Genomic DNA, 13098 nt, shown 5'->3' on the forward strand with positions numbered 1-13098 from the left:
TTGCTTTCATTTCCAGGTGCATTTCATGTTGGGATTTCATTGCAAATAAAGTAAATAAAAACGTGAAATAAAAGAGACAAAAATTCAAATAAATAAGTCGGCCAAGCTCTTAGTAGGCTAATATTATAAAAGCAAGTGTCTTCCAAAGCATCATGCAGCATAAAATATATCACAAACTAGGCTTGGCAGTCTTCATAAATAAGTAAGAGGTATTTTCTTTGGGAGTTCGCTGAAGGCTACTGAAATTTTCATCTAAAGATACTAAAGATGGTATGATAAAAGTATTCTAAACTCTATACTCTGAAAAGTATATTCCATGTCTTTTCTCAATGTTCGTATAAACTCTTCAAATTCTTGAAATACGTCATAAGAGTCAGATCTTAAAACATAAAAGGTTTACTTTTGCTTCTAACACTCCAAGAGCCACCTCTGCTTTGTACAGTAGGATGGAATTTCGGATCACTCTGTATGGTTACAGTTCTTCACACTGGTTAATATTCATAGAACCAGCTCTGATATTTCTTCACTTCAATCTACAATGGCATGAAGCTTCTCACCAAAATATAAACTGACAAATCAACATATTTGAGTTGGCTGTGTTTAATTTCTATAAAATCAATCCCAGTTCATCATACAGGAGCCGATAAGACAAGTTCAACTGTTACAGAGGTTCTGGGTCTCTATTGTTGCGCCAAGACACTCTATGAGATAGGGTATGTTCTTTAGAATAAAAGGGAGTGCTGATACTACACGACTGTAATCACATTTGAATAGTAGACTGCAAAGCCTATCAAAAATGTGTAAGTACCATTTTTGATCATTTTAGAGGTTAAAAAAAAGCAAAGTAAATGTTTGTCTCCAAATTAACCTCTGCTAAAATAATAACACTAAAATGAAACGTAAAGGAAATACAAACGAGTCAAACAGAAAAACTCAGCCTCAGTGTTTAAATTAGGCCTCACCTGGAATGACAGAGATAGTTTTCAATGCTCGGAGAACTCTGAACGTTCTCAGCGCAGATACATTCCCCAGGTCCACAAACTCTGTTACATATCTGAAATAAGGGAGGATCACACACAGACACCAAAAATGACCACCACAAACACAGCAAGAACACCACTACCACGCCACCGGACCAGGAGCTACGCCACTCACAGAGCCTGTCCACGGAGAGGGGGGAAAGAAAGGAAAAGGAAAAGAAAAAAACACACACGTACGTACACACACGCACACACACCTAACACCGACCCGGCCCCTCCCAGTCACACACATTCTTACCTGGGATTACAGAAATAGTTTTCAATGCCCTCAGCACTCTGAACGTGCGCAGAGCTGAGACATTGCCTAGGTTTACAAACTCTGTTATATACCTGCAATAATCAAATCAAAGTTACACAGAGACATGGTCATGACAGAATATGGCTGATGTCCATATCCATACATCAAATGTAACTGTTGGTAATTCTTTGGGCTTTTTGTAAGAGAACAGAACTAAAGTGCTATTCGAGTTGGATTAGTTTTACCAGAGAAGGTTGTGTAATTTGTGGCATTTGGCTCGACCATCACTGTGATAAAGTGTGTAATTTATCCAAATTTCCTCAGAAAGCTTGGACTGAAATGCCAAAGCCCAGGTGTTCACGTTAGTGTTACGCCAAAGGTGCAACACTTAATAACAGACACCTGGGTCTATTAGCAAGTTTTGTTATTCCATTAGCATGAGGTTAGTTCAAACTGGACTGCTATTACTGAGGGAGCTCCAGGTTCAGCTAATTTCAGAAGCCCACTCACTAAACCTTTGCTGTCAGGCTGTTAAAATAAAAACACTGTAGATTAGAATTAAATTAGAATTAAAACACAGAACCTGCGACTTACATTACAGCACCTCCCCAGGCAAAACTATTCCAGCTCAAACAGAACTTATTAGGAGTTTCTAGGGTCAGTAATGCTACAACCATTCTGAACTTCAGTTATCAAAATTTAAAATTAAATGCAATCAATTTTTTGCGGGCATGTTGGCTGAGTAATCAGGACTTCAGGAGAAAAAAGAGAAAGCTAGAGATAGAAAGTGTTAACGTGACAAAGTGTGTTAACTATATGGGCTTCCCAGGAGCTGCCAGTGAATTGCACTAAACACAGTCTTGCTGGAACATTTTCAAGGTGAACAGTCTTAGAGGAGCAGAGAGAAAAAAGCATGAGCATTCAGGGCCAGCAACAGAAGACAGGTACATGCCTTGCACATTGAAGAGAAAGAAAAAATGACAGATGAGATGGCAGAAGGAGAAAGTAGCTCAGAGAGAAATAAACAGACAAAGAGACAGAGCGAGACAGAGAAAGACAATTCTTTAGACATGTGCTTAAACTGCTAGAGGGTTCTGAATGAAGTAACATCATCATAACCTGTTCTCACACTGTAAAACAATTACTGCTTGGCAAGTAAACCATCTTAAATATACTTAACAGTAGGGCTGAGCAATATAAAGATATCTATTAATATATATATAAATTACGTTACAATATGCGTTTAAGCAGTCTTATTAAGTAACATTATCTTACTGCACTGTCGGATATTTTTAATTCCTTAAAGCATTATATCTTGAAACAAGCAAAACTGAATGTCAAACAAACAGTAAAACAAAATGACTTAAATATATAAACATATCTAGAAATACATTGAAAATATGTATTAGTAACAATTATTAGTATAGTAACTAGTAATATATTAATATACAACCCCGTTTCCATAAAAAAATTAGGATGCTGTGCAAAATGTAAATAAAAACAGAATGCAATGATATGCAAATCATGAAAATTGTATATTTAATTGAAAATAGTACAAAGACAACATGTCAAATGTTGAAATGTATTGTTTTTTGAAAAATATATCCATTTTGAATTTGATGAAAACAACACATTCCAAAAAAGTTGGGATGCATCAGCTCTTCCTTTAACAACACCCTGTAATCGCTGTAGTTTTTAAAGTGATTTTACCATGTTTCACCATTTTTGCTTGATATAGGGTTTCAGCTGCTCAACAGTTTGGGGTCTCCTTTGTCACAGGAGACAGGTCTGGCAGGCAGGCCCTTGTTGTAACTAAGTAATAAGTAAGGCCTTCCCTGAAAAAGACTTCATCTGGAGTTTTAACTTACATTTGTGGATGCAGCGTCGCACTGTGCTCGCAGACAATGATTTTCGGGAGTGTTCCTGTGCCCATTCCGTGATTTCCACTGCAGAATTTTGTCATACAGTGCCGTCTGAGGGCCCGAAGATCACAGCAAGCCAGTATTGGTTTTCGCCCTTGTCCCACGCAAACAGAGATTTCTCTGGATTCTCTAAATCTTCTAATGACACTTCTGTGTACCATAGATAATGAAATCTCCAAGTTCTCTGCACTATTTGCCCTATTGGTGAACCCCCTCCCATCTTTACTTCTAAAAGACTCAGCCTCTCTGGGATGCTCTTTTTATACTCAATCATGTTACTGACCTGTTGCCAATTAACCACCACATGTTTTTTTAGCATTACACAACTTTACCAGTCTTTCGTTGCCCTGTCCCAACTTTTTTGAAGCTTTTTATTTTTTTTAAAAAACAATAAAATGTCTTAATTTCAACATTTGATATGTGGTCTTTGTATTAATATAAATAAAATATACAGTTTTATTGATTTGCTCATTATTGTATTCTGTTTTTATTTACATTTTTGCACAGCACCCTAACTTTTTTGGAAACAGGGTTGTATACATATTTTGCTCTTTTTACAACAATCTCGGAATAAAAAATATTTTTTCTGACCCTGCTGCTGCTACAAGTACTACAATATGCCTTTATGAAGGTAGCAGAGGTGTTTGCAAGAAGATACTTACGCCATTGAAATGACCATGAAATCCAGCCAGTTCCATGGATCTCTTAGGAATGTGAAGTCATCTATACAGAATCCACGGGCAATGATTTTTACAGCTGATTCGAATGTATAAATGCCCGTGAATGTGTACCTAAGTACAAGATGAGAAAGCAAGAGGAAAGTGGTTGTGGGTATAATAGGCAGACTAATCACCCTAGTAATAAAGCAAGCAAGGAACCATATGCTGGCATGTTGTCAATGTCATAACAAAACCTCATTTCTCCGAAATGGTAACTTCCAGTTCTGTTGGTCCTTTTTGCATGAAACGTTTGCACTATGTAAATGGCAGCTGGTGTTATCAAATGGTAAAAGAGAAAAAATAATGGATTTATGAGGTTTTGATATGACGGCTATAATAAGACACACAATGGCACTCTATCCTCCTCCTCTACTGCAGCAGATGACAGGCTGGTGTGGTAATGTGCATCGTTCATTGATTAATAAGAGCAATGAGAAAGTGAAAGTATGTTGGTTGGACTGCAATCCTAAGCCAAAACATGCAAAAGTACAACATGCATGTTGCTGAAATATAGGAGCTGTGTAGCTTTTTAAGCTAAAGGTATCGTAGGTTAAAAAAGACATTTAGTGCACACAATCTTACATACACTTACACCAACACATTTTGTGTTCAACTGGCCTATTTTTTAAATACGTATTAAAAAGCATGCCTTTTTGCAGTCAAAATGGGTGCATGCAGTGGGGAATGTGTACTTACTCTACTTGTTTGGACCACTCGGGAGGATTACTAAATGTCATGAATACACAGTTGGTCAAAATGGTACACATGATGATCATGCTGAATAAAGTGCAAAAGAGTTAAGGAAACTGCACCATATCAGCAGAGAAAGACATACTGTTAGAAACATTCCAACAATTAATGTTAGCCATATCACAGCAACATATTTTACAACTCAAATTAGATTATATACTGTAAAAATGTGTAAATTCTTTATTTTATTCTGAATAAAGAAATGATCAATTATGTGAGAAAAGGGCAGAGGTGATTTTAGTTCCTTAGATTCCCAACAGACTACTGCATTGGTAATGCCATCTAGGACTATCATGTTTTAGGATTTAACACCATAGAACAGCATTTCACTCTTCAGAAGACCTACTGAGAATCTACTGTGGTTACATCAATTGGGTGGTTAACGAAAGCACCAGTCATTCTCGCTTAGAAGTAAACTACAGCAAAACTACAATGGACAAAAAGCTTGCCCACTTCAGTTTAAAAGCCCAATTATTTCAAAAATTTAAAAATTCTCTTCAAATACAGACAGAAAAAAGGGTACTGCACAGACATATTTTGTCCACCAAGGACATAAGATAAAATTGTGCACCTTAAATGAGCTTTAAAATGTATATTTTATTTTCTGGGGTAAAGGTGCACATATTCTTTACATTTTAAGCAGTAAAATATAAGAAAACGGGTGAAGTCAAAACAGGACTTACAAAAACCTTAAGAACAGTTAAAACCAAGAACTGGAACAAAATAGAGGCAATTCTGTTTCTTGAAACGTACCCTTGAGGGTACCACCCCAGAGACAGTTTTTGTACGTAAAAAGTACTGTTTAGTACCTTTTTTTTCTGAGAGTTTACGGCACGTACGAAACAAATCAAGTTAATGTTCACTTCACTATCTGGTTAAAAGGTATAAAGCTACTTTATAATCACACAACTTTCACAATGGCTGAGCCGTCATGACAAAAAAACAGTATATGTGACATTTTTTTGTACAAATCACATAAGCATGGTATGGCACTGTTGGAGGCACTGTTGGATGCCCTGTATTTAAAATAATGGGGTCACTAAAATGTAATCAAAGCAAAGTCTGGCTTTTAATGTAAAAAATAAAATAGCAAACAAAATAAGCAATCATCAAAAAAAAAGGTGGAATAGATTAATAAATGATTTTTCATTGGAGGGGCTCGGTTAACCTGCCACACTAATTACACATAACTCAAAGATCTACTGATCACTTACAGGGATACTGCAGTGTTTAGCAGATGTGCAAGCGTAATAAAAGCAGATACAGCACATTTACAGTGATGGTTTACCCAAAAATTAAAATCGTACACAATTTCTGACACCATATAAAAATGTTCAAAAGAATGTTACATAGCTAAAAGCAGCAATTTCAGGCATCCTGAAGCCAGAATGTTTTCCATGTTTTTGTCTATTTTATAGATAACAGTATGTACATAAACATAAACAGCGTGCCATAACCTGCCAGAAAACACATAAGCATGTCTATTTGAGATTACTTAACAATTTTACAACAGTCTGAAGGAAGTGTGTGATGTTTTAAGCAGGTTTGAAGAAGCAAACATGTCTTAACTGATGACTGTATTTGGGATAAGGGGAAAATTGTGTTCATTTGATTTTTGTCCAAACCATAATTTTAAGGCAATTTCCGTGACTGAGAATTACCAGCCATTCCTCACATTTCAAAGAGTAATGCAGACAAAGATGCTGTATGTGCTCCTTAAAAACTATGAAGAGTTGCTGACCTATCACTGCTGATTCTGTTTTATCAACATGCCAAATGCAAATGCAGAGTACCAAAACACGGCCCTAGGGTGCCTCTGCCCCTTTCCCCTCTTTCAGTTCTCAAGATGGCAGCCCTCAAATGCGCATGCCATTACATTCCTCCACAGAACGAATGACTGACTCACTCACTCTTGCCAGTTAGTAATCATTAGCCTGATATAAGATCCCTAACCATTATATGCACTGCAGTCTTACTGGCAGTATCATTAGTCTCAAGCTTGAGAGACAGCATTTATGAGACAGCAGGAAAAAAGCACAGGACATTTCACATTTCTCACATGCAAAAGCAGTTTGAAAAGGATATGAATGTATCAAAATTTTAATAGCTATTCGCCTAACAATATTAAAAGGACTTATCATGTACAACGACGGTGTGGCACTAAAGCGGAAGATTGTTTTCCCTCTGTTGAGCACTATAAATGTCTGCAAAGAGAAAAAAGAGGGGCAGGGGAAAAGAAAGAAAGGTAGACAGAAGACACACACACACACACACAGAGAACATGAGAGAAAGAGAGGCTTAGATTAGTTTCATATAAAAACCTTATTAGTCACAGTTTCAACATTTTAAACAACATTATCATCAGACTGTTTTATGGAAGAGTTGTTACAGTTGCAATTTTCAAGTGGTGAAAACAAAACGTCAGAGTAAAATTCATAGCAAGCAGACAATATGCACAGAAAAGACTCATACACAGCTTCTAGAAACACATTTAGGCACTGGGAGATAAATGACAAAAAAAACAACAAAACAACAATGAAAATAAATATGTCAGAGTGCTATTCACAAATCGCCAAGGGTTCCTGATAAAGGGCTGGATCCCATTTTATTCTAAAAGTACCAAAGAACTGCAATTAAATGACACCTATGCATGTCAGAGCAGAGTAACCGCTACATGTGTGCTACTGGACTTTGATAGTAAGTAAAAGGCAGTTTTCATCACAAATCAGCAAACACTCAATAGCTCGTTCTTAGGATTACTTGACACAGCAAACTCGGCCGCCAAGTTTCAAGTCCAGGCACTCCAACTTCATGAAACAAGGTTGATAAACAGTCAATGAAAATACATCCTAGAATCATGTTGAACAACATCCTTTTAAAAATAATTGCTTCCAACAGATAAACGGTAAACAAAATAATACAAAGGAGGTTTATCAGATGGCTCAAAAGCAGCTCCTCCTCATGGGCTTTATGTAAAATTGGTAGTTTTTTATTTTGTCTGTTTCCTGAGTCATTACAACAAACAAATGACAGTTTCTCAAAGCTAATGTTTCTTTAACCAGCTGCCTTAACTAGCCAGTAACAACTGTTTCAGCAGTTGTTTGTGCCATTTTTTTCTTCTTTATTCTTCATTGTAAGCCTGCTAATGCGATCTACATAGCTAGATTATTCAGTTACTCCTCTCTTGACACCACCTAATTTTACACAGAGCAGAGATTCCTTAGGGATCAAAAAGAAAAAAATTATTACAGAAGGGAAGACCGAGATGCAGTCCTTATACTCGCAGGTTTCTAGGATATGATAAGCAAAGACATCAACCATACCAGTAGACTTGAACATTAATTATCAAAGGCTTAACATACACAGAACGGATTTAAAAAGTTAAATATATAATACAACAAATACACAGATGGATGGATGGATGGATAGATATAGACAGATAGATAGATAGATAGATAGATAGATAGATAGATAGATAGACAGACAGAAACAAGACAGCACTGACAGCTTGAGAAATTATAAAAATGCCCCAAATATGCAAATGTGAATAGCAGATGACTTTATATAACGAGAGGAAAATGATACATCAAATGATACAAGCTGCTAATTTGTGCATCAGTAGAGTAATCCAATGTGCTGAGTGCAACTTCGATTGTTTTTGAATTGCTTTGTGTTACTGTCCAGTCTCATCGCATGAGCGTTCATGTTGCAGACTGTGAATTCCTTTAAGGGAAGTAAGTACAATTAATAATACCCCCCATGTGCTACACATATGAAACAGCTGGGTAATTTAGTATGGTTTACTGATTAATGCATTTCAGTGTTTCTAGAGCCTTATGCAGATGTCGCCTATTGTTTTCTTGGGATTCCAATCTTCATAATACTCTTTCATATAATCTTCATGCTGTAAATTGCTAAAACAATCCTAAACCAGAGTTGGGCGATATGGCCAAAAGTAACATCAGGATACTTCAGGGAAGTTTTTTATGATACATAATGTGTCATGATATTTTTCTGACATCTGATAGGTTAGAACAGCCAAAGTGGTGCCACATTTCAAAAATACCATCAAAAATATGAATCCACTTAATCGTATTCATCTTTTCACACACTGAGCTACATTAAATCCAACTAAAGATGATTAACTATGTTCTCTTCTCAATTAAAAATTCATTTAGAAAGTGCTTTTGAAGTACTGATGTGATATGCTCAAAAAAACCTATTGTGACAGATTGTGATGTAATTTATCACGATAATGACAAATATTGTCATATTGCTCAGCTCTTTTGTGAACTACACAAAAAATAATGTAATCCAACTTAATAGAGTTGAAATGTGCTGCATTTATGATGAGTCGAGTCCTTTCCTGAACAAGTAAAATCTATTCAAACTGATCTAAGTTACACCACCAGTATGTTCTACACAGACTGCCCCAACGTTATAACCTCCTAGAGAACTAATGGACAGAGGATGAATACTGAAGCCGCTGACAGGTTATATGCAGCTATGGGCGGCACTCTGGGTCGAAAAGATTAGGGAGAAACAGATTTACGCGACAGTTAAACAAGTTGTTCCTCTTTTAGAAAAACAAAAAGGTGCTGCGCTGACCACACGTTCAAAAGACGAATTGTTTATGTTAATTCCCGGTTTCTCAACAGTAACGGATCGGGTGTAACGTTAGTAGTACTCGATAATAGCACACGAAGCCATTCAGCGTTTTAGCTGTCGACTACACAAGTCTTTTATTACTCATGCTAACTAGCTAGTTAACCTAAATATGACTTTAACGATGGCTTGATAATATAAAGAACGCAGTTACCGTTAGATGTAACTTAGTAAGGACTCGGTTTAGTTCTCTTCTTTATCCCAAACAGAACAGGCTGAACCAGCTGGTTTATCTAGCTAGCTGGCGCTGAGGCTTCTAGGTTAGCTAACACTGAGAAAAAAGCTAACGCAAACTAACTGTTACCAAGCGAAAACAGGTTAAGTTACGGTACATGCTAGCTTGCCACTCAATTTATTTGAGACTCGCTTGCTATTACACCAACCTGTTTCAAACACAACAACGAAAATATAACTTAACTTACCTTCAGTTTTAAGCTAACGTTACTTTGCTAGGATAACCTTAGCCGCGCTGGTTGAATTCACAAGGACCTAACATTAACGTTACCTGACGTTAGTGATGCTAACATAGCTCATGCTAACGAAATATTTTTTTCCTGACAAAAAGTGTGACAACGACAGAGAAATGAACTAACGTAACTAGCTAAACCGCTAAGGTTTTTTCCTCAGCTGTAGCGGTTCAGCTAACCGTTAAAAGTTTCCGTTGAATTTTGAATTTGAACTGAGAGTTTGAGTGCGCGTGCTGCGCGGGCTGCGACAGTGCAATAGCTACGCCAACTGGTGCTCTGCATATAAAAACTCATTTACCCGCATGAACAAACTTCAATAACGTAAGAACCCATCTCTGCTGAGGAAATACATTTTAACCGCAGCTTAACAACTAGCACTAGTCTGACCACTGTCATTAATAACTACACAGCTAGCACAGAACAGACTATGTCCTCTCTGAGCTCCAGCTGACATATTCTAAAAAGTCAAAACAGGGTATTTCAAAAAGTAGTGGGAACAAGCACAGCATAGATGAAGCTTATGCAGACAGCCAAATTGAACTTCTCACTCTAAGCAGATGCACCTACTCTGCAACTTTCACATCTATGCTCTGAAACAAAGGGAGCCATTTTTTGTCCTGAGTATTTAACAGCTTAACAGCTCCCACTGCTTTTTACGATGCAGGCCATGGTGGATTCAAACCAGGCAAGAGGTGCTCTCCATCCTCGCGGCAGATATAGCCTCATAATTATTTAAATAAAACATGGCGGCTGCCATCAAAGTTTAATGGGGCGCTATGTGCATTTGCAGAAGTGATAGGCAACCCTGCACTTTTCACTGTGTTCCAGTCCTCAGTCCAGCTGTGGAAGAGGGCCTTCTTCAGCACCATGGACAGCAACGCCAATGTGTAGGCAAAATGTGCTTAATCATACATGACACAACACATATATAACACAAACAAACATTTAATTTTAGAACATTTCATGCTTTGTTGATGTATTTTGTATGTAGTAAGCATCTTTATGTACGTTTGTACCCTGTGTACAAATGTAAATATGCAGCCACACTGTACTTAATCATTGAGTAATGTGCAAAAGTCAAATTCTACCCTTCATTTATGAAAATGGCCATTAAGTACAAGCAGTTTTTTTGAGGAGGTTTTCCATAAAACAAGGAGGAGATAAAGTAAGATAATCCACTTACTTAAATAAGTAAAAGGAAAATAAGTGAAAAGTTTTCAAAATTGTAAGTTCAAAAAGTGATTAAAAGATACAGAGAAATTGGGAATCCTAACAACCTTGTAAGACCTGGTAGACCACCAAAACTGTCCCTATCAGATAAACAGCACTTAAAGCTTTCATCTTTGAGAGAGAGGAGAAAATAAAGCTGCTTCAGATCTGAAAACATCCACAGATGTTTCTGTCCTTCCTTCCACTGTGAGAAAACAACTCAGTGCTATGGGTCTAAAAGGATGTGTAGCTGTCAAGAAACTCTTACTGAGAAAAAATTAAGGGATATAGATTACAAATTTGAATCTTTTTAACAGATAATATTTTTTCTGAAGAATATATTTCTCATACCTCATATTTCTCAAAATACCTACGTTTTCTGGCTTCTGTTTCTCTGTAAGGCCTGTTACATGCTCCTTGAGAAGGATGCTGTTAAATGAGATAAGGACTTGTTTAAGCCTATCTCCAATCTACTCTACCAGACAATGCGGCGGCCGATGGCACAGGAGTTGAAACTGAATATTTTCATCATTGTAGAACTGGCTGAAAGGTGACCATTTGGGAACACTGAAGGCCTTCAGCCTGACTGTGAGTGACTCTTGCTAACACTATGTTTGTTGACTGAATCTCACTGATGACACAGTGTTCAGTTTTGTTTCTGAACTTATCCAAGTCTGCATTATAATAGTTTTGATTTGTAATGATAAATCAACAATTGTATGTGTAGACTGTCTAATTTACATATAATTTGCATAAAGGTTTACCTGGTTTGCCAAGTCTGTGTTAAGGGGGAAGACATCTCCATGTGTTCTCACCCCACCACTTTCTCTCTCTTTCTCTGATGTAAGAGCTTTAGCCTGCTCATTTTCTTTAAGCATTGTCTTAGTTAAGCCTTTGCGCAAAAGAATAAGTGTGTTTGTATTAACATGATAACCTGTTAAGAGGATTTTCCTATATTATTATCCATTCTTTTAATTATTTTTCCCTTTTCATGTTCCTGTAATTCTGAAAAATGTTTTTCTTATTTAATTTTATAGTCTATATGAAAAGACACTGAAATGTCTTTTTTTCTTAGTTTTTGGGGTATACTGCATCACAGAAATCATGATTGGGGGTTTTTCACACATTTCTATATTTTAATCTTAGTCATGCTGTAGTAAATTACCCAACCAAAAAAAAAACTTGCTAATCAAACCTAAGAAGCTGCTGGCCTTCTCAGAACAATGGACTGAACACCCTGAGTCCAGATCTCAACATCACTGAATGTGTTTGAGATTACTTCAATCGAGAGAAGTAGAAAATGCAACCAGCTTCTAAGCCTGAACTTTGGAAGCGTGAAAAAATATCCCTGCAGATTTGTTTGAAACTGAAAGCAGGTCTCCTGAACATGCAATAAGCTGTAATGAAAGGCAATGTGTGGACACACTAAATACTGAAAAAAAGAATTTTATATTTAGTTACTAAGGCCTCTATGCAATTTTCTGTGAAATATGTTTCCTGTTTTGTTCCTGTAAGCATTTTGTCTCTGAAATGACCTATACTTCAGAAACAGACTGACTCATTCCAAAGGGGCAAACAGCAGCGAAAGGCCTAGTTTATTTGAGGTTCGTTTGACTGGCACTGGCATGTTAAGGAAATAGGTTAGGAAAGTGCAGTTCAGTAAATATCACTCTGAAAGTGTGACCGAAAACTGAGGGAGACGAGAGCTATTTGGGTCAGACTGAATCAGGCCACCATGCTGTCTGCATGCTGAAACCAGCACTAAAATCAACAGGATGTCCAGGCCCATACAACATCATGAAAGGGTGTGGAAGAGTGTGAGAACACATGTAAAAAGTCATGTTAGATTAGACTAGATCAGATTAGAGATCAATGCTCATTTTCTATGATGATATGCTTACAGCAGGAAATGGACGAAAGAGGTCAGAAGGGCAAACTCCAGCACCAACACACTGCTTTCAGTCAGCCAGAGAAACATGAGAGGCAATTATGTGGTCCATGCATTTATGTCCACACACGTATGCGCAGAAACCCACTCATCCTGAGCCTTTCAAACACACACACACACACACACACACACACACACAT

General features: G+C 37.1%; 1 protein-coding gene across 5 annotated transcripts in view; it reads right to left on the reverse strand.

Annotated features, from left to right (window-relative positions):
* scn8aa (sodium channel, voltage gated, type VIII, alpha subunit a) overlaps positions 1-13098 on the reverse strand; it is a 70478-nt gene that overhangs the window by 37389 nt on the left and 19991 nt on the right. For 3 of the 5 annotated variants that reach the window (XM_036592534.1, XM_036592532.1, XM_036592535.1), the window contains 4 exons: positions 6755-6873; positions 4616-4705; positions 3863-3991; positions 963-1054 (listed from right to left, as the gene is read on the reverse strand). In XM_036592534.1, the coding sequence (XP_036448427.1) occupies positions 963-1054; positions 3863-3991; positions 4616-4705; positions 6755-6873 (430 nt within the window). Of the gene's footprint in view, positions 1-962; positions 1055-1278; positions 1371-3862; positions 3992-4615; positions 4706-6754; positions 6874-13098 lie in introns of all 5 variants that reach the window. The other 2 variants (XM_036592536.1, XM_036592533.1) reach the window with 1 other exon arrangement.

This window comes from Colossoma macropomum, unplaced genomic scaffold (genome assembly GCF_904425465.1).
Source record: "Colossoma macropomum unplaced genomic scaffold, Colossoma_macropomum, whole genome shotgun sequence".
Classification (NCBI taxonomy): domain Eukaryota; kingdom Metazoa; phylum Chordata; class Actinopteri; order Characiformes; family Serrasalmidae; genus Colossoma; species Colossoma macropomum.